General features: G+C 42.2%; 1 protein-coding gene across 1 annotated transcript in view; it reads right to left on the bottom strand.

Annotated features, from left to right (window-relative positions):
* Positions 1-23,233, bottom strand: part of LOC308409875 (NLR family CARD domain-containing protein 3-like) — a gene marked incomplete at its 5' end in the record, with an annotated part of 152,970 nt that overhangs the window by 87,793 nt on the left and 41,944 nt on the right. The window contains one exon of the mRNA XM_080902875.1: positions 19,546-19,719. Coding sequence (XP_080759001.1) covers positions 19,546-19,719 — 174 coding nt within the window. The remainder of the gene's footprint in view (positions 1-19,545; positions 19,720-23,233) is intronic.

Below are 23,233 nucleotides of genomic sequence, written 5' to 3'. Positions count from 1 at the left end.
GAACCGGCAACAGGCAGGAGAACACACAGGGCTTAAATACACACACCAGTAATCAAGGGATGAGAGACAGGAGGGCAACACAGCTGGGAGGAATCTGGGCTGACGGGACAGGGGAAACGTAAACTGATCACACTCACATACGACACGGACCTTCACAATAAAACAGGAAACTCAGATACATGGAACCAGACAAGACATTGAACTAAACAGACAGATTCACAAACAGATGGGGAGACACCATAGACAGACAGGTACAGACGCAGACTTAGAGGCAGATCGAAAATAACACAGAACTTAAACAATCATCATCTAGAAAATGATAACAAACCAAAAGCGCTGGGTCACCGACCCAGGACCATGACAATTTTATATTATTTTTTAAAGTCATTATTCAATACATTGTTATTGTTAACCCTTTAAAGCCGGTCAGAGCAGCACACTCCATGTTGTGTAACTATTTTTAAATCCCTGTAGAACCTGAACCGCGTAAGCTAGCGGAATAATTTGTTTTGCATATGAAACTGGAGGAGTTGTACTTACATCTTATGCCATCAGCTTGTCCTCGGTCACGGTTTCCTTCCACATAAAGCTTTGCAAAAATTGCATAAAAAGCGCTTGCAGGAACAAAAACATAATATTCCAGAAACCCGCTTTGCCGATCCATCAGCTGTTCTTAACACTTCCCACATTGAAAAAGACGTCAACGCGAACTATCGCATTTCCTGCTCGAAACCAGAAGTGACGTCATTTTCGCGGAAAATGTAGTTTTTTTACTTGTAGGCCTTAAAAGCCTATACTAGTGTTTTTATAAGTCATGTTTGACTTTTCTGAATAGTTTCTGGGATGCTTAGAACTCGAATTGCACTGCTGGAAATAGTTTATTTTGATGCACCTGCTGTTTTCTTTGCAAATTTGCATCATAGGATTGTTTTTTGTTTTTCCTGCAGTATAGAAAAATTGCTGTATCTCCAAAATAAAACTATGAAGACACTCAAAATAAATTTCCTGTTGTTGTAAACTATTTTTTGCAACTTTTTTGTATTTAAAGTTTTGAGGGATAAACCTCTTAAATTTCTCCAAGTAGAAATATATGTAATAAAAACAAAAACGATTTTCAATTTTTTTAATAGTTTATTGCACTTGTTTGCAATTAATGTAGTTACTATGGACTTAATGCAGACATATTATTAAAATATGGGCTATAACAGTTGTATTGATGTATAGCAACTTGAAATGCTCCCACAAATGGCACTACAACATGTAAAAAAAATAATATAAGCTCTGGCGGACTTGGTTCTATGGTAGGTCTTAAAGGGTTAAATAAATATCGTCAAATAATCGAGATCTCAATTTCAGTGAAAATAATCATGATTATCATTTTTGCCATAATCGAGCAGCCCTAGTATTCTTTACTTTGTTAAGGTACCATGGGTGCAGTCTGCAATTCTGTTGAAGAAAGATGTTGAATCTATTTAATTACTGGAGAAAAATAATAGATTTATATGCATTTGTTTTATACGTGCATTAAATTTAAATCGGTTTTGTTAGTTAAGCATCTTGAAGCAGAGGGTGGGGGAATGGTTCCCTACTTTTTTTCTTTTCTTTTTTTGCTGGGAGTTGGCAACCCTTTTAGTTATAGGTATATGTAATTATAAATTAGGTGTTACTGTTTAGAATATCAGAATAGGGAAGGTGGTGTAGGTTTAAGCTTATTATAAAGGCTTTAAAGGATTTATGACTTTTCCTATAATACCATGGTGGGCCGGTCACTAGTCAAAATGCCGATATTTTGTCCCAGTCCAGCCCTGCTGAATTTGAAGTTATTTTTAACTTTTTGTATGATACCTGATTTATATTGAATAAGGCTGAAGTAAACTAAAGTCTAAAATACTTAGTCATTTGTTTAATTGTAATTTAGCATTATATAACTCACATATAAAACTATCAATTGTAATTTTAAATGATTTAAAAGCATGTAGAATAGCATATGTAGGCAAGTACATTTCTCCTTTTGTTATCAAGAAACAAAGACAAAAAGGAAAAAAAACCTGAATCATTCGTCCCCACCAATGCCAAAACGAAATCTACGCCCTTCCCTAGAGGGGAAGTGCATTTCATTTAGTGCATTTCTCTCTCATGAATAGGCCTACAGGGAGTGCAGAATTATTAGGCAAATTGTATTTTTGAGGAATAATTTTATTATTGAACAACAACCATGTTCTCAATGAACCCAAAAAACTCATTAATATCAAAGCTGAATGTTTTTGGAAGTAGTTTTTAGTTTGTTTTTAGTTTTAGCTATTTTAGGGGGATATCTGTGTGTGCAGGTGACTATTACTGTGCATAATTATTAGGCAACTTAACAAAAAACAAATATATACCCATTTCAATTATTTATTTTTACCAGTGAAACCAATATAACATCTCCACATTCACAAATATACATTTCTGACATTCAAAAACAAAACAAAAACAAATCAGCGACCAATATAGCCACCTTTCTTTGCAAGGACACTCAAAAGCCTGCCATCCATGGATTCTGTCAGTGTTTTAATCTGTTCACCATCAACATTGCGTGCAGCAGCAACCACAGCCTCCCAGACACTGTTCAGAGAGGTGTACTGTTTTCCCTCCTTTTAAATCTCACATTTGATGATGGACCACAGGTTCTCAATGGGGTTCAGATCAGGTGAACAAGGAGGCCATGTCATTAGTTTTTCTTCTTTTATACCCTTTCTTGCCAGCCACGCTGTGGAGTATGTTGCGTGTGGTTCAGCTTGGGTAAGAAGGAAAAACAGCCGAGTCCGTGTAGGTGACAAAAATAGTGATTTTATTACATGCTTCTAAGACAGAAGCATGGGAAGACAAGCGTACAGCCACAGATCTCCAAAGAGTGGACCGTTCCCCATCCTTATATAAACCCATGATGACATCACACAGTTAGACCTTACTGGAAATGATAACAGTCTCCCCATAGTCCAAAGTTCTCCTTATACAAACATCAGATGATACTTTAGAGAAAAACAAGTGTGTGACATGTCATGTTGTGCAGTTCTGTGAGCCTGTGTGTCCAACTAGAGAATGTCCTGACATGACCTCCCTGTGTAAATAAGGGTGAACGTGCGTGTTTACATAACTCTCTATGTGCATGTTCTGATGTAGGCCTGCAAATGAATTAGAACAAGGTCCTGCTGGACCCTCCAGTTATGGACGGTGAATACAATGCTGTGGATACCATTTGAGACTTGATTACAATGATGATAACCTGCATACATTAATCTTTACTCAGATTACCATAGATATAAAACAAAGATTATACTGTCATCAGATTCCACAATGGTAAATGATTAATGATTGATACTTCTAATTATAACTGTGATCATAAGAATACAAAATAAAATATCTCCTGGTCACAAGTACTTGGACGCGTGTGATGGAGCATTGTCCTGCATGAAAATCATGTTTTTCTTGAAGGATGCAGACTTCTTCCTGTACCACTGCTTGAAGAAGGTGTCTTCCAGAAACTGGCAGTAGGACTGGGAGTTGAGCTTGACTCCATCCTCAACCCGAAAAGGCCCCACAAGCTCATCTTTGATGATACCAGCCCAAACCAGTACTCCACCTCCACCTTGCTGGCGTCTGAGTCGGACTGGAGCTCTCTGCCCTTTACCAATCCAGCCACGGGCCCATCCATCTGGTCCATCAAGACTCACTCTCATTTCATCAGTCCATAAAACCTTAGAAAAACCAGTCTTGAGATATTTCTTGGCCCAGTCTTGACGTTTCAGCTTGTGTGTCTTGTTCAGTGGTGGTCGTCTTTCAGCCTTTCTTACCTTGGCCATGTCTCTGAGTATTGCACACCTTGTGCTTTTGGGCACTCCAGTGATGTTGCAGCTCTGAAATATGGCCAAACTGGTGGCAAGTGGCATCTTGGCAGCTGCACGCTTGACTTTTCTCAGTTCATGGGCAGTTATTTTGCGCCTTGGTTTTTCCACACGCTTCTTGCGACCCTGTTGACTATTTTGAATGAAACGCTTCAGAAGCTTTGCAATTTTGAGACTGCTGCATCCCTCTGCAAGATATCTCACTATTTTTGACTTTTCTGTGCCTGTCAAGTCCTTCTTTTGACCCATTTTGCCTAATAATTATGCACACCTGATATAGGGTGTTGATGTCATTAGACCACACCCCTTCTCATTACAGAGATGCACATCACCTAATATGCTTAATTGGTAGTAGGCTTTCGAGCCTATACAGCTTGGAGTAAGACAACATGCATGAAGAGGATGATTTGGACAAAATACTCATTTGCCTAATAATTCTGCACTCCCTGTATAGTGTGGAGAAATTAAGTACACTGCTTTAACCCTTTAAGACCTACCATAGGACCAAGTCCGCCAGAGCTTATATTATATTTTTACATGTTGTAGAGCCATTTTTGGGAGCATTTCAAGTTGCTATACATCAATACAACAATTACAGCCTAAATTTTAATAATATGCATGCATTAAGTGCATAGTAATGACATAAATTGCAAAAAGTGCAATAAACTACAAAAAAATTGAAAATCATTTTTGTTTTTTTTAACATATATTTCTAGTTAGAGAAATTTAAGAGGCTTATCCCTCAAAACTGTAAAAACAAAAAAGTTGCACAAAATAGTTTCCCACCACACAAAATTTATTTTGAGTGTCTTCATAGTTTTATTTTTGAAATACACCAATTTCTATACACTGCAGGAAAAACTAAAATAAATATTATAATGCAAATTTGCAAAAAAGCAGCATATGTATCAAAATAAACTATTTCCAGCAGTGCAATGTGTCCTAAGCATCCCAGAAACGACACAGAAAGTCATAAAGTCAAACATAACTTTTAAAAACACCAGTACAAGCTCATGAGGCCTTGATGGTAAAAAAAACTACATTTCCACAAAAATGACGTCACTTCCGGTTTCGGGCAGGTCATGGCGGACATGCGATAGTTCGTGCTGATGGACGTAGGAAGTGTTATGAAGAGTTGATCGGATCGGCAAAGCCTGTTTCTGGAATATTATGTTTTTGTTGCTGCAAGTGCTTTTTATGCAGTTTTTGCAAAGCTATATGTGGAAGGAAACTGTGACTGATGGCATAAGATGTAAGTACAACTCCTCCGGTTTCATATGCAAAAAAAATTATTGCGCTAGCTCACGTGGTTGCAGTGCTACCGGGATTTAAAAATAGCTACGCAAAACGGAGCGTGCCCACTCCGACCGGGTTAATGCCTCTGAACTGAACTTACATGTATATTTTGTTGCTTATTTGTACATAGTTCTGAATTTGATATGGTGTATTGTATTTTGAATGTGAATGGTTATTTACCATAAGTATTTTTTAATTAATTTACATGAATAGCGAAATATTTGAGCAACTTAGATGTTTAGTTCTCATGTTTGATATACTTGAAAATTGAATGTTGTACAACAGAACTGTGAGATTTGATAAGATTTAAGATGGTGATGCAATGAATATGAGGTTGATGCAATATTTTGATTTTACATTTTAACCTTAAACAGTGCATCTGAAACAGACTGATTAGAATGTATATTTTATGCCCTGGATTATAGGTCAGGTTTTTTGGAGAGGACAGAAAAGTCCAAGGACCAGGACGATATTCCGGTTGTGATAGATGGTGAGCCAACCACTTTGAGGACGATCTACCCCAAAGAAGATACACACCACACACTCATACATTCCAGTTACACTCACCTTTGAAGTTGGCTATCGCCAGCTTAACTCTAAATCCTTAAAGGGCCCCAACGAGTACTTTTATTTTGTTTGAGTGTGCACACTATTTATTTTATTTTATACTTTATCTGTACAAATTGGACAAATATCTGTTATACCTTGTAACAATACAAGAGTGGCTACTCAAAAGTTAACATTGTGTCCAGGTCATTATTGCTGCTCAATACTCTGGCTCCATACGAATTTGGTGTCTTCTGATTCTGGCCGGGGTCTTATTTTGAGCCCAAGTAATTATTGTGCTGTAATTCACCTTTATACCTTAAAATTGGTTACATTAGCATCAATGGAAATTGCTATAAAGCTGATCCTCGGTATGTAGACACCATCCTCTTTCATAATTCATGGTTATTTTAGTTTTAGCATTAGCTTAGTATTAGCCTTCCACCATCTTGTATCCAAGAGCAACCACTTTGTTTATAACCACCATCTTGGATCATTAGCTTAGCATTAGCTTCTATATTAGCATCAATGGAAGTTGCTATAAAGTTGATTCTGGGTAAGTAGACACCGCTGCCTTTCATAATTCACTGTTGAGTTTTTAGCATAAGCTTAGCATTAGGGCTTCCTCTGGTCATTGAAATGAAATTGAAATGAGCATGACAGATGCAGCAAAAGTTGTTGGATCGGGATATGTGATGTAATAAATATCAAAGATGGATAATACACTACTTTATTTGAAGACATCTGCAGCTGTTTCCACACACACACACACACACACACACACACACTTGACGTGTCCAAATTCATGGGCTGCATCCTCCTGAGGCCACATTTGTAGACCGATTACGTCACAGCGACGCGGCGAAGGCTGTCCAAATTCGTAGACTCCTCCGAATGCAGCCAACAAATGCGTCCTCCTTTTCCCCGAATTTGAAGGATGGGTCGGGTGTGTCCTTCGTGGCCTACCATATCCCAGAATTAATAGCGCGGCCCAGCCAAACTCCAGTTTCCAATAATGGCGGCTGCTGCTAAGTTTTAAAATTACTCATACTAATCTTTCTGGGTCACAAAATAAACTTTTAACATATTTTCAGGTGAGAAAGTAGCTGTGTAAACATCAAATATCTGCTCGGTTTATCAAGATATCGCATATTTGCAAAAGTGCTTCGACGTTTTTGGAGCATCTGCTACCCACCAGCTCGATAGCAAGCTCGAGGGTCACTGAAGCCGCCGAGAACGGCACAACTCCCAGCACATCATTTTCAGATCACCGCGGAGTTTCACTACAGCGGTAATGCTAATCAGAAGGCTAGACCGTCCAATTCCACAGCCGTTTACTTCCAGCCTACCCGACCTTCTGAGGACCCGGCCCACGTAGACCGCGAAGCCCGGGTCCTCAGGAGGATGCAGCCCATGAATTTGGACACGACCCATGTTTCCACAGACTCCTGTGGGCTGCTAACCTTCGACCTTTATAAAAGGTCAAAGGTTAGCAGCACATGTAGTTGGGACAATTCTTAACTTACAAACAGCAGTCGCACAAACTACACAATTATTTCCCCCCATTACTACTTGTCACTTCAAGAAACTGGCCTGTATGATTTCAGGGTAAGTGTGTTGTTATATCACAAACTAGTTCCTAATGGCAGTGATTTACTCACGTGAGTAAAAATGTGTTGTGTTTCCTTCACCAACCTAACACAGAGATCCAATGAGATAAGGAAGTCATATGTGTTCTATTGCACTATACTGTTCATACTAAAGTACTACTTAAGTGTTCTAGATGATGAAATTATTCTGATGTTTATCTTTGACAGTACAGCAGAAGATCAGACAGGAAAGTGGAGAGAGGTAACACAGCAGCCTCTGGTGGAGGGGTCCACCAGGGGCCACTGCATTCAACCATGTGGCATAAGGTCATGTTGTCAAGTAGTGAGCTAAAGCAGTGCTCTAAGGCAGCGGTTCCCAATCCCCGGTAGCGGTCCATGAGTCGTTTGGTACCGGGCCGCGAGAGTTGAGGCTCAGGTATGAAATGTATGGTTTTCAGGGTTTTTATCGGTTTTCAGCGTTATTTTGTTATTGTTTTTATCATTAACTTGGTTTTCCTGGGTCTTTTCACGTGTGTTATGAATAAATCTTCTTTTTTTTGGTATCGGTACTAGTTTTATTTTGTTGTATTTATCTGCGACACCTTAAAGGCCGGTCCGTGAAAATATTGTCGAACATAATCCGACAGAGGCAACAGGCATCACAACAGGACCGCCTGTTTCACCTGACAGCACTCTGTACACCTGAAGACAAGAGAAGGCTCCAAAGGCTCCAAAAAGTGTTCAACAATCTTCAGTGAACAAGACAAAAAGAAGACATTTCACACAAAGAGCAGACACTTTGTCTTTAACTAGTATATCTCTCTGTGTTTTTGTCAATATGGAGAAAACACAGTACACACAGAGAAATGTACACAGAAGTTGTATCCAGAGCAGTAAATAATAAAGTAATGGTCTAAATATCAGCTCTTTATCAAACCATCATCATTAACAGACATTTGAATCATTAAACTGACACCAATGAGTTCAGCTTTGCTGTTTCATCTACTCTTACAGAGGCTGACATAACTGATGGAGAAGATACAGTGTAAGCTTTGAAAGCAGCCACACGAGTTCTGTCTGAAGAAAAGTCCTCAATCATTGCACCTCTGCATGCACAACTGCTGCAGAAGATGATCAGTGTGTCTCACCACTCTGCAGGAATTAAGGACCTCAGGACTGCTGTATACAAGTCAAGGTGTGTTTATGGACTGTGTGTATTTGCCAAGCATGTGTGTGATATATAAATGATGGAAACAAAGCAGTGTATTAATGTTTCTGTGCTTGCATGAGTGTATGTAAAAAATAAACTGAGTTCAATGTGCAAACTCTCCTTTCAGGACGAGCTGCATCAGCATTAGATCCTCACTTTAACCCTGGAGAACCCATGGGGTCGGCTCTGACCCCATGGGTTCTCCAGGGTTAAGGCCATCCTTGTCCACAGAGGCTGTAACACCATGCTCTCAGGTGGTGATGAAGCAGCAGGTGTGGACAGAGTGGACACAGCTACTGTGAGTTACAGGAGCAGAACAAACTGATGCTTCATTAGCACTACTCCAGTTTGAGTGTAAGTAGTCATTTCCTTCCATTACCAATATTAATGTGTCAAATGTTCTGGTGAGTTCATAATGATTTTACACATTATTTTTTCTTCATTAATGAAGTTTTCATTTTTCTACAGCAGGAGTCTGATGGTGACAGAGCTGAGGAAACTGTCCCTGACAAATGTTTATGTCCTTGTCTCCTGGTTCCTCAGTGTCCCTGTGCTGAGTTGAGTGTAAAGAGTGTCCTCCTGTTAGAGAAACACTCTGACTGTTTCACTAAGAGGAGGACACTGTGATGGAAACAGATTTTTACAATCACAGCACTTTTGCATGGTTTAAAAACAGACGGTGTGTGATTCTGAGTAGTGATACATTTATAGAGCTGTAAATGCCTCAAATCATCTAAACAGCAGCAGAACCATTGAGCTCAGACAAGTCTACTTATTATACCAGACTATAGATAATTCTGATCAACACGTGTTCCAGAGAAATTCCCATAAAACAAGTGCAGAAAAACATACTGTTAAAGACAGTGAGCTGTGTCTTCCTGGGCCCAGTGCACTCTCAGTGCTGCTATTTATTTCTAAGGTGACAGCTGCACATTAGAGCTGTGAAACTTTAAAGTGGATCCACTGAAACATTAAAGCTTACTGTCCCACAGCCTGATGAAGGAGACGTGGAAATCACTGCAGTTTGTGATCAAAGATAAATGAATGTGATTGGCTGAACAGGTGTTCTGTGTTTCCAGCAGTGTGAAAGAGACTCGGCAGCAGATTAGAATCAAGCATTTCTACATTTTCTATTGAAAGTAGAGACTAGAGGACAGACATTTCTGCCTGCCTGTTTGATGCTCTGCTTGAAAGCAGAGACGGTTTCTATGGAGACAATTGAATGAATGTAGAGTGCAGTGGTGCCCTCTGTCTGCTGATATGAGTCAGTCTGTTTCTGTCTCATCTGCATGACAGTAATCCTTCCAATAAGATCACATTTATTTTTGGCTGTTTCAGTGAATGGAGAGAAAACTCATTGTTTTCTCCAAAACTGAAAAAAAAAACCCATCTACTGAACATCTTATAAATGCAGACACTTTAACTTAAAGATGAAACTTTGTCAGAGGTGTGCAGATGCCCCGCCCACACACACACCTGTCCCACCTGCTCTCAGCTCCCATAGAGCTGCAGAGAAAAGCCACGTGGTTCAAATCCCCTTTTAGTGCCTCTGAGAGTTAAAGTGATAGAAACACTGACTCCTGGACAGCTTTAATCCAGATGTTTCACATTGAACATCAGCTTGGATGAAAATGGAGGTTACAATGGAGCCTTATTGAGGGGAGGCTGATGAAATGTGCAGAAACATGTTTGGCTGGTGATGTGTAGGAGAAGCCTCATGAAGCTTTGAGGCTTTCCTTCAACTTGGACCCAAAAACATTCAAAGCTTCGAGCCTGCGATCTCACAGAGAACAGCGACATCTGGTGGCCGACTGAAGTCGAGGCGACGCAGCTGAAACATTGGCACAACTTCCTGTTTCAGTCTGATGTCATTAATAAAGCTGATGTCATCAATAAAGCAGGTGTATCACTCCTGTTTTCTATCTGGAGACAGCAGTCGCCTCATTGTTCTGACACACAACACAAAACTATCCACAACACTACACACTAACTACACAAGACAACACATTAACTACACATTCCAAACACACTAAACATCACAAATCTCTCACATCTCAAAACTCGCTCTCTCTCTTTTTCTGCTGTCCCTCTCTCTCTCTCTCTCTCTCGCCGTCACTCCTAAAACTTCCCGTTTTTTTTTTTTTTTGTTTTTTTTTCATGCTCATAAGCAGAGAGTGTTCGCTGCGCTGTCCTTAGACAGTAAACGTGACGAAACTATTGAGGAAAAAAATGCAGCGTATATATTGTTTATCATGACTCTGGTTTGTGTTTGTGAACTAAAAATCAAGAATGTGGGATACTGTTTGTCCGTGATTTGAAGAGCCCAGCGCATGCTCCCGACAAAGGGAAAACCAATTCTGCAGGGGGAGACCTACCTCGGCACTTGTGCAGGTGAAACCAAAGGGAAGATATGCTTCACCATATTTTCTAGTCTTTGGCTTAGAATGAAGTTGGTTTGGAAACATATTCAGCTATGCTTCATCTCCTGATTTGCGTTTGTGGAGGCGCCCATGCTAGCAGTGTCCAAGTGTTGTTTTTTTTTTTGTTTTTTTAATTTCCTTTTCATACCGCGCCCCCCCTAGGGGGCGGGCCCCACACTTTGGGAAGGTCTGTGCTAGACAGTAATCGTGATTACCGTCCGCGGGAGCGCGCGCAGCTGCTTAAAGCTGTAGCGTACTTACAGCTACTTCCGTGCAACTGATATAAGATGCGGTAAGCTGAACACAGCTTCAACCGTCTGTTTGTTGAAAAATAGTAACGGACCGCAGTTTCTTGTTAGTAACTGTAACGGCGTTGTAACGATAGGAATAGTAATTAGTTAGATTACTCGTTACTGAAAAAAGTAACGCCGTTACTTGTAATGCCGTTATTCCCATCACTGCAGGTAGCATCAGTGATGTTTCCTGTTTGCAATGCAGCACATTATCAGGAAGTCACTCTGTAATGTTAGCACAATCTTTATGTTCTGTGCTCACTGATGCTCTTGATAGTTACACTCCCAGTAAACACACAATCCATCTCAATTCTACTTTTTCTACTTTGATCTTCTTGATCTAAAGATTTGAAGCGAGCGTGATTGGATGAATGAAAGTGAGGATTGCAAGGCTGCAGCTTCAGACTGTGATTTTAGCAGATCTGAGCTCCTGTTGGCAGAGTCAGATTACATCTGAGGAGACAGAGAAATGTTTTCAGAGAGCTGTGTCTGATGTACAATTCTATTATTGGACTATTTCCATCACATTGTGCATTCAGTAGTTCAGCAAAGGAATCTTGACTGTCTCCAGTTAGTCCCTGCTGCTGCTGAGACAAAATATATACAGAGATAATATATCTTGCTCTGGGTTTGGCTTTTTTTCAGCTCTGGATTTGTGACATTTAAATTAGTGTTGGCATATTTGCACATATGCCTAAAAAGATAACAATGAAAAAAAGTTTTCCATGTGAAAACACACCTCCACCTCCTGCAGTTCTCCCTCTGAACCACTAGATGTCTCTGTTATCTAAATGATTGAAGACGTGCAGCATAGAAACCACAGCTGTGGTCAGATAACATGTGTCCTGTTATTATGTATAAAAGCATGAAAAAGTCCACCTGTGAGAAGATTTTAACTTTTTTCATGTATCATTTTAACCTGATCGACTGGTGAGACAGGTGGAATCAATATTAATGTTCAGTAAATATATGAAAAACTAACAGAAGAGTGAAAACATTTAGTGTTTCTAGAAAGATATTTCAGCTCATAGCTGCTCACAGACTGTATTTACAAGAGACAAACTGCAATATCTAACTCTACAGTACAACTACAGTATATATCAAATATATTCTGTATTCAGATCTATTCAGAGGTGCTTGAAAGCCTTTCCAGGTGAGTTTGATCCAGGAGGGTCTGAAGCCAGTGTCAGACAGAGTCCAGCAGAGCAGTCCAGATACACTGATGATCCTCTGTCAGATCCAGAGGGACACACAGGGATGATGCTGGACTCTACATTGTGTCTGACAGTGGAGCTGTTCTCAGAGCAGTTCACTCTGCAGCACTGACAGTCATCTGCACTTCTTCTCATGCATCTGACAGTCACTGCTGGATGAAGCTCTCCTCTCCATCTCGCAGTAACTTGGCCCAGTCAGAGCGTCTCTACACACAAGCTGCTGCTGCTTCAACCTCTCTGGCTCATCAGGACACAGCTCCTCCTCTCTCAGCACACACACCGTCCTGTTTACCATCATCGCCTCCACCTGCAGAGAGAAGGAGGAAGAGCAGAGGAGATACACGAGTGTTTCCAGAGACTCTTCATCAGCTGTCAGTCAGTGATGCAGCACATCCAGTATAAAGAGCAGCAGGGACTTCAGTGCTGGGACTGTACTAGGACTCGTTGTTGGTTCACTTTCTCTAATCTTTGGATTTTTATTGAAGTTAATGAAAATGTTTTTGACTCCTAGTTTTGGTTTGGACTTTGATTCATTAGAAGAACCTTGGTCTGTCCACTCTGAGCTCTTTAGGAACCCCAACAACAACCCCAACAATCGAGATGGAATGGTTCCAGCTGTTAACTGGAGGAATTCCATCCAAACATCTGCTCTCACTAAATTCTTCCTCACCTACAGACTGTGTTCTTCACTGCTTTAAACTTGGAAATGAATGCAGTAACTGTATTAAAATAAGGCCTTACCTCAGGTCAGTTTAATGACTGTGAGCTCAGATCAGCAGCTGTGTTATTGTCACTGTGACAGGGAGACACTCTCAGACACAGCGGTCATGTCAGCTTGTTCTCATGCAGGAGGATCAGTAGCTCCATGTTTGTCCTTATGTTTGAATCATGATGTGTTTGTGCCATCAGTCTGTCATGAGTACTGAGGGTTTCACAGCAGCTCTTCTGGATGCTGACGAGGACTCCAACTTCATGTTTCACCTCTCTGAGCTTCTGATGTCTGTGAAAACTCGTGTTTCTTCTCTGGGCTCATCTGGACAAAAGCACCTTTCTGTGTTTGGCTCCAGCCTCATTCTGACTGACAGGAAGTGTGTTATCCATGAGCTGCACTTCTTTGAGAAAGTTTCCTGGTGTCTTTCCTGTCTGTGGACAAACACGAGTGTTTCAGTTGAGGACTTGGTTCCTTCCACCTGTCGATACAGGACATCACGCTGTCTTTTCTCTTTAAATGCAGCTCCAGGTCCTTCCACGTGCTGCTCTGTATTTGTGCAGTTTGTTGTCTGTTCTGGGAAACGTAGCACACATGGTGTTCTTCTGCTGTTTCCTCCTTTCACTGAGTGTGAAACACTGACGCTGTGCTGTTGTTCACAGAGGGGAGCTGATTCTAGCTGCAGCTGGACTCTGTCATCTAACTGAATGTGTTGGTGCTGATCACAGGGCTCTGAGGGGGGAGCAGCAGGAGGACTCTGGATGCTGACGTCAGTGTATCTGTGGAAGCTCCCACAGCGTGTCTCTGTGATTCAATATTGTGCTATATATTGTATCTATCCAAAGATGAATAGACTGTGTATCCACTGGTCTCTGTGCTGCTGACTGCTTTGCTGTACAATATACACCACAGTTTTCTCTGGTATGTAAGTGAGATCAGGAGGAAATCATTATTATTATCATTATTATTTAATAAATGCTCACATTAATGTGGGCTTATTTGTTTTCATATTAGAAATACTAGTTGAGTGTTTTTAGTATAAAATGGTGAAAGTCCCTCTTTTTGCTCCTCCCCTCACCTGTGGATGGACGGTGCTGTTACCGTGGTGACAGCTGTGAGCTTGGATGTGTTTCAGTCCTGCCTGGTTATCACTGAAGGAATATTTACTTTAACATTTATTACAGGTAATAACTCTGATTTTTCTGACTCGTGTATTATGAACTAAATGTATCCTGATCTACACAGAGATGGATGAGCAGAGGTCACACGATGAAAGAAAAAACATGGAGTCTTTTATTTATTTAGATATTTATTGATGAATGCAAACAAACCCTGACACTGAACCATCGTCGAGCTTTCACAGAACAAACCTGATCACATGACCTGCTGACGCAGAGCCAAACAGTGAAAAGCTCCATGGCAACAACAACAAACAGCCTCACATATGTTAACAGAGGCTGTTAGAAGCACAGAGTCTTTACAGTCTTTCTCCTGTTTGGACACAGATCTCTGCACATCTTCATCACAGTTGCTCACAGACGTGCAGAGTGAGTGGATATCAAAGCTAAGTTTCCACCATGTTTGTAGTCTGTACTGGGATGCATGGAGCATCTCTCTATGAGCACTCAGTGCTTTAAACAGTGAGTCCCAGTTTAACCAGCAGCCTTCCCACCACACATCACACAGACATGGAAACTTCAAACCCTCAGACTGAAGACACCATAATAAATAAATAGATTGTGATGAAGATGAATAACTGGAACAGTTTGCTGTGGTTTCTTCTGTTCCTGTCATAAATAAGAGCCTGGCAGCACTTTGCTCTCCTTCCACATGTTTAAGGAGGAAGTGAAGAAGAGTGAGTGAGTCGTCTTCCTCTGTGGGCCCAAGATCAGGCAGCAGCCACGTATTTTTAAAAACCCAGCACACTGCTTTAGAAACACTGAATCGAGGTGACCAGAGTCATGTGATCAGTGAGGACTGAAGCTGCTTCAGGACTACTTTAGCTAAACGATGCTAACACGTGTAACTGTATTGGAGTAAACAGCCACTGAAGTTACAATTCAGTGAAACTGACATTGATCCTAGACAGTCGGCTACATCACTGGCAGCCTCTGGCTTTTCCTCACAGGAGGCTCGGCTGGCAATCAAACAACTAACTAACCAACATGTGGATCCTGGAATAATGGGAGCTTCCATCTTTAGAGGACTGAAGAGGAAGAGGTTTACAAGGAATCGTTTAGAACAGTTTCAAACATCAACTGATTGAATCCATGAATCTGAAAATATGTTTCTGAGTGAAAGAGACAAACATGTACAGACTGAACTCTGTTCAAAAGTCAGAGTGTTTCTCTAACAGGAGGACACTCTTTACACTCCACTCAGCACAGGGACACTGAGGAACCATGCCAGACTGTAAACCCAGGATAAAGAGTTTCAGTGAATGTGGTGTTGAAGGTGTGGAGGTGGATCAGAGTGTCAGAGGAGACTCTGTAGAAGGACAGAGTGCCAGCAGGACAGTCCACATACACTGCTACTCTGTTAGAGAAAGAGGAGGAGGAGTAGATGGATGTTTTTCTGTTATTGTGCCAGAGAGAATGAGGTCCATCATCACAGCACCTCAGACTCCAGGACTGATCATTAAGTCCAAACCAACAGTCAACATTGCCTCCTTTTCTTCTGATTTTTCTGTAAATTACTGATATATAAACTGTTCCTCTCCACTCGACCTCCCAGTAACAGCGACCAGTCAGACCATTTCTACTCAGCAGCTGAGGATAAAAATCAAATCTGTCTGGATGATCAGGATATGACTGAACCTCCTTCACACATGTCACCTTCCTGTTGTTGTCAGACAGTTGGAGGTTTGTGTTCACTGTGTTTGTGTCGATTGCGAGTTGACAGGAATCTGATGGAGAGAACAAACACAATCCAGCTGCAGTTATTGATCCATCATCTGTTCATTGATTGACACTTTGATGATGACTCCTGACATCAGAATGATGAAGATGGTTGAATGTGTGCTGCTTGGTTTTCATGAATCCCATTAAAAACACACTTACACTTCCTCAGACCTGGTCTCAACCATCGGACTCCAGCAGGCTCCACCCTGAAAGGAGGAGGGGGGTCAGACCAGCACAGTCTCTTTCAGCATGCACACATGAACATTACACGGCTCTCATCATACACATACTGTTACACACAGATAAGGGAACAGTCCAACATCTTCACAAATATACTTCAATCCATGCGTGGATCAAACTGCTAATGATTTTGACTAATCCTGGATCTGTGAGTACACCACTGTATTGAATGAAATATGACTGATTCAAACTGTGACCTTCATTATCTTTATATTCCTCTTCTGTTTAAGCTGCAAAGGACACCTCCCTGCCTTTGCTGTCAGCTGTTTTTCCTGTTTTGTCTCCTGTTGGTGTCAGGGTGGTTACTGTACATGACCTATACCTTCTGCCCCATCCTTAAAACCACCTCCCTCACAGAGAGAATTATGACGTTCTTTTCTGCTTGTCACCTAAGGAGTTATTTCCCTGATAAGCAGAAGGAGTCTCACTATCTGTTTAACGTCTCCCATTACAATGGCCTCACTGTGTGTGTAGAGCTTATTACTATTAATAATGTGATATGATTTAAATATGGGATTAATACATGAGAAAAGAAATCTGCCACCACAGGGGATGGCACAACACAGAAGAACCACCTCGTCAGGCCAGGACTTTGCAGTCTATTTACACCTACAGGCCAGTTGACACTCTTTCAATAACGAGGATGTACACATCCTGGACAGGGTGCTGAGTCAAGGAGGCCATTTACAGTGGGGCAAAAAAGTATTTAGTCAGCCACCGATTGTGCAAGTTCCCCCACTTAAAATGATGACAGAGGTCAGTAATTTGCACCAGAGGTACACTTCAACTGTGAGAGACAGAATGTAAAAAAAAAGTCCATGAATTCACATGGTAGGATTTGTAAAGAATTTATTCGTAAATCAGGGTGGAAAATAAGTATTTGGTCACCTCAAACATGGAAAATCTCTGGCTCTCACAGACCTGTAACGTCTTCTGTAAGACGCTTTTCTGTCCCCCACTCGTTACCTGTATGAATGGCACCTGTTTGAACTCATCATCTGTATAAAAGACACCTGTCCACAGCCTCAAACAGTCAGACTCCAAACTCCGCCATGGCCAAGACCAAAGAGCTTTGGAAGGACACCAGGAAAAGTATTGTAGACCTGCACCAGACTGGGAAGAGTGAATCTACAATAGGCAAGCAGCTTGGTGTGAAAAAAATCAACTGTGGGAGCAATCATCAGAAAATGGAAGACATACAAGACCACTGATAATCTCCCACGATCTGGGGCTCCACGCAAGATCTCATCCCGTGGGGTCAAAATGATCATGAGAACGGTGAGCAAAGATCCCAGAACCACACGGGGGGACCTGGTGAATGACCTGCAGAGAGCTGGGACCAAAGTAACAAAGGTCACCATCAGTAACACACTACAACGGCAGGGAATCAAATCCCGCAGTGCCAGACGTGTTCCGCTGCTGAAGCCAGTGCATGTCCAGGCCCGTCTGAAGTTTGCCAGAGAGCACATGGATGATACAGCAGAGGATTGGGAGAATGTCATGTGGTCAGATGAAACCAAAGTAGAACTTTTTGGTATAAACTCAACTCGTCGTGTTTGGAGGACGAAGAATACTGAGTTGCATCCCAAGAACACCATACCTACTGTGAAGCATGGGGGTGGAAACATCATGCTATGGGGCTGTTTTTCTACCAAGGGGACAGGACGACTGATCCGTGTTAAGGACAGAATGAATGGGGCCATGTTTCGTGAGATTTTGAGCCAAAACCTCCTTCCATCAGTGAGAACTTTGAAGATGAAACGAGGCTGGGTCTTCCAACATGACAATGATCCAAAACACACCGCCCGGGCAACAAAGGAGTGGCTCCGTAAGAAGCATTTGAAAGTCCTGGAGTGGCCTAGCCAGTCTCCAGACCTCAACCCCATAGAAAATCTGTGGCAGGAGTTGAAAGTCCGTGTTGCTCGGCGACAGCCCCAAGACATCACTGCTCTCGAGAAGATCTGCATGGAGGAATGGGCCAAAATACCAGCTACTGTGTGTGCAAACCTGGTAAAGACCTATAGTAAACGTTTGACCTCTGTTATTGCCAACAAAGGTTATGTTACAAAGTATTGAGTTGTATTTATGTTATTGACCAAATACTTATTTTCCACCCTGATTTACCAATAAATTCTTTACAAATCCTACCATGTGAATTCATGGATTTTTTTTTCACATTCTGTCTCTCACAGTTGAAGTGTACCTCTGGTGCAAATTACTGACCTCTGTCATCATTTTAAGTGGGGGAACTTGCACAATCGGTGGCTGACTAAATACTTTTTTACCCCACTGTACGTGAATAGGGAAAGACAATCTCTGAATCGAGGAGGGGGCCTAAGGCTACATCTTTCACCATCTTACAATGCTGTGATTGCAGCCATTCCCCAACTCTGTGTGAATGGTACTCATGGCCATTGATCAGTGGTCTTTGATCAGCGGTTGTTGATGAATGGTCATGGCAATTGCATTTTAATGATCAAGGAACTGACCTCGCACCCCACTTTTGATTTAATTGACTAGTCTCAGTTATTGTGCAAATGTATTGTTTATAAGATTGCGGAAACCTGCAGTCAGCTGTGACTGAAGAAGTCACTTGAATGAGTGATGAAACATTTCTCCCCTTGAAAACGTTATGTACATATGATCAGAATCACCCTTTTGGGATTTACTTACCTGGGTAATTGAGCATGCATCAAGACATATATAACCTTGGTTTAAGCCATGTTTCCTGTACATAGATAACTTGCGGAAAACTGCAGTAGTAGTAGTACTTTCTTCTCCTCAGTCTTTGATGTTTTCTTCACTTTTTTTTAATCAGGTCTTTATACGCACTTTCCAAAAGACAGCAATACTTTACGCATCCAGCAATTCCTCGCGTCTGGTTCCAGCTGGTAACAAGCACTGGCTGCTTTCTTTGTCAGACCCTTCCAGAAACAGGCAAGCGTATTGGTCTGGACCTATATAGGCTGTCAGTCAGTACATTCTTTTAATAAACCTAGCCTAACAGTTTCCCCTGGTTCCAGTGATTGTTTTAATCTAGGATAGATACTTCCTCTCTGCACAAAGAATAATGTTAAGTATACTGAGATATCTACAAATTGTCACTGGAGAAGTCCTCCCTAGGGACCTCAAACATTGTTATCCCTTTCTGATCAGTTCATGTCACATGAGCCAACGGGAAGTGAGTGAAGGACACAGGAAATATTTCCAGCTCTTCCTCCTCTATCAGCCATCCTCTCCATACCTGAGAGTGTCCAGTCTCCAGCCTGGATCCTTCAGTCCAGCCGACAGCAGCTTCATTCCTGAGCATCCTGGATGATTGTAGCTCAGGTCCAACTCTCTCAGATGGGAGGGGTTGGAGCTCAGAGCTGAGACCAGAGAATTACAGCCTTCCTCTGTGATCAGACATCCTGACAGACTGCAGACACACAAAACAACAAAGAAAATCATTTTCCTGTTTGTCACATACAATAACATCTATCCATTTACATCCATTCAATATAACTTTACTTATAAGTGACAATTCCCAACAGACAACAACAGTTATCTCAAGCTGTTTAACAGTGTAATGTAACAGCCTCCAATATTAGACAGAAAGCCCCAACCATCAGACAAAGACAAGTGAGCAGCACTCGGTGATGGTGGGAAGGAAGAACTCCCTTTGACACAAAGATCCTCCCAGTGAAAACAGGCTCCAGGAGGAGCATCTACCATGAGTGGTTGCAGGGTGAGGGGAAAGAGAAGAGATGAGCTCAGAGAGACAAGAACAAAACACAAACTAAGGAGAGAGAAGACAAAAGTTAAGGACGTTCAGTAGTGACATATAAAAGCATTGGAGTGAAAAGAGGGGAGTGGAGAAGAAAGCAGAGCATCACGGGAAGCCCACCAACAGCCTGAGCCTATAGCAGCATAACTAAGGGATGGTTCAGGGTCACCTGTAATCTTTATCAAATATAATCTTTATCAAAAAGGAAAGTTTGAAGGTGATCTTCAAAGTAGAGAGGGTGTCTGTCTCCTGAACTCAAACTGGGAGCTGCTTCCACACCAAGTCCAACATAGCCAGGCTTTCTTTGTGTTCGCTGCTTTGACAAAACCTCAAATCCCAGTCAGAGATGATGAGCATCATCACAGTGATGATCATTTCTCTGTTAACCCAGGCTTTCTGCTTCAGGATCTGTGCACACTGACATAACAAGTGGCACTTCACAGGTGTTGTCACAAAGTGGAAACTAATTAAGATGATGACAAAGCTAATCATATGACTCCAGAACACATACCTAACGTAGGAAATAATGATAACCTCTCTTATTAAATCGCAGGCACCAATCAAGTAACTGTTTCAATATTTTCAGTGTCTGATACGCACACACTGTGGCATAGATATAATGATCATTTTCAGCCAGCTACCACTGTTTCATCATATGATTTTCTTGTGTATACTGTGTTTGGATCGTGGCAGTACAGCATCCAGCAGTAGTTGGCCATCATGCTCTCATTCCAGAAACCTTGGCAGGGATGCTCCATTAACTGAATGTCCTGATGAAAGCACTCTCCCTGTTCATCACTCACAATGCCAAGATTTTCTGGAAAGTAATCAATTTTCTGGAAAGTAATTTGTGCATTCATTCTACGTGAATGCAGAAAGTGTATTTTCAATGACATGTGACATCCCAGTTTCTGGTAGGAATCAAGCATGTGCTGAACTCCTTCCTTGTATGCAAGAGACTTGTGGATGCCCAGAAAGTTTTGTGGATGCCCAGAAAGTTTTGTGGATGCCCAGAAAGTTTTGTAGAGCCACTTGAACACCTCCCAAGCTTCAAACTCGGCTGGTAAGAGAGTTTATTTAAAGTCTTCATCCTGCAAAATGGACTTGATCTGCTGACCTATAAATATCCCCTCCATCCATCCATCTTCTTCTGCTTGTCCGAGACCGGGTCGCAGGGGCAGCAGCAACAGCCCAAGCAGAGAAGCCTAGACCTCCCCATCCACCTCCTCTTGCTTGTCTGGGGGACCACCAAGGCGTTCCAAGACCAGACCCAGTGTCCTGGGTCTGCCCCAGGGGTCTCCTCCCGGTGGGACACGCCCGGAACACCTCACCCAGGAGGTGCCCTGGAGGAATCTTTGTCAGAACCACCTCAACTGTCTCCTTTCGATGTGGAGAAGCAGCGCTTCTACTCTGAGCCCCTCCCAGATGGCTGAACTTGTCACCTTATCTCTAAGGGTTTTACGCTCAGCTGTCTCTTCACCACAACGGACCGGTACAGTGTCCGCATCACTGCAGCCGCAGCACCAATCCATCTGTCAATCTCCAGCTCCCATCGTCTGTCACTCGTGAGCAAGACCCCGAGATACTTAAACTCCTCCACTTGAGGCAGAAACTTGTCCCCGACCCGAAGTGGGCACTCCACCCTTTTCTGGCTGAGAACCATGGCCTCAGATTTGGAGGTCCTGATCCTCATTCTCATTGCTTCACACTCGGCTGTGAACCGTTCCAATGCAAGCTGGAGGCCATCACCCAATGAAGGCAAAAGCTTCAAGTTCCAATTTTAAGAAAGGGGACCGGAGGGTGTGTTCCAACTACAGGGGGATCACACTCCTCAGTCTCCCTGTGAAAGTCTATGCCAGGGTGCTGGAAAGGAGAGTCCGTCTGTTTGTTGAACCTCGGATACAGGAGGAACAATGCGGTTTTCGTCTTATAAACATTCCTTCCTTCATTTTTGCAGCGCTAATGTTTGGAAACGTTTGAGCAAGGTCCTGAAAACCTTGTGAGTTTGCTTTACCCATAGCCTTGACAAGAGTCTTCTTCAAGCCTCTCCACCTATGGAGAGGTGGCAAAAATATTTTATACGGATCACCAGAGACAGAAACTTGACACTGCTTTTTCCTGGCTCATAGGCATCTTGTGGCTCATAGTCATGCTTGACATAATGTTCCTCAGTAAATTGGCTGTCCCACTGGCACGGCAAACAGCAGCATTTAGTGAATCCTCTTTGCATTTCCATCAACATACCAATCACCTTCCGATTACCACAGATGTTCCACTCATGGGTTTTATACACGAATGATTCAAGTAGTGTCTCATTTTGTAAGAGGACTCTTTTAGATGAATAGAATGAGTTGCAAAACATTTGAAGCAATGGCGCCTGTGTTTGGCTTTGCCGCTGCTGCTACAGCTCGTTGGAGGCGACAGTGTAGTTTTTCACTGCCGTCACTTGTCGTTTGCAATATACTTTTTGCTCTTTTGTATTCTGACGTTTCTTCTGCTGCTTTAATTTATGATCGGGATACACTGTTAAACATCAAAGACTCAATGGAGATCTACTGTGACAGCTGGGACAGCTACAGAAAAACTTTTCCTCCTCCTCTGGAGTGTTCCGCACCTGACTGCGTGCTACTGTGCACAACCCGCGGCATTTCCACCCTCAAGAGACGAAAAAGGGGAACGAGGGCCGGCGTCCAGGTGAAACGGAGAAGGTACCGGAGGCTAGCTGCTTTGCTGTGGGGTGACTCTCGGTGTCTGCGACCAGTTCCTCTCCTGTCGTTTGCTGGGGATGTTACGCCGCCGCCTGGGACCCGAGCCCCATGGCTCGAAAGCAGTTTGCTCACTCTGTGTCCGTCATCCATTTCCCATTTTGCTGGTGACAGCTACGTCTGCTCATCGATCAAGGTTTTTTCCAACTCTGGAGTCGCTGCCCTGCCCGGCAGGTCCACAGGTTTGCACAGGTGTTTAATTCAAGTACCGCTGCAGTCAGCTGTAGATTCCGCAGATAAACCGTCATCAATTCGGTTCGCCCTGCTTAACGTTCGCTCTATAACGAACAAATCATTTATTTTAAATGATCTTTTTATCAAAGAGTCTCTAGATTTTATGTGTCTGACTGAGACGTGGCAGCAAAATAAGGATTATGTCCACTTGAATGAAATCTGCCCGT

The sequence above is a fragment of the Rhamphochromis sp. 'chilingali' genome (genome assembly GCF_963969265.1).
Source record: "Rhamphochromis sp. 'chilingali' genome assembly, chromosome: 1".
Classification (NCBI taxonomy): Eukaryota; Metazoa; Chordata; class Actinopteri; order Cichliformes; family Cichlidae; genus Rhamphochromis; species Rhamphochromis sp. 'chilingali'.
The sequence above is the reverse complement of the archived record's forward strand: the minus strand, read 5'-3'. Positions and strand labels throughout refer to the sequence as shown.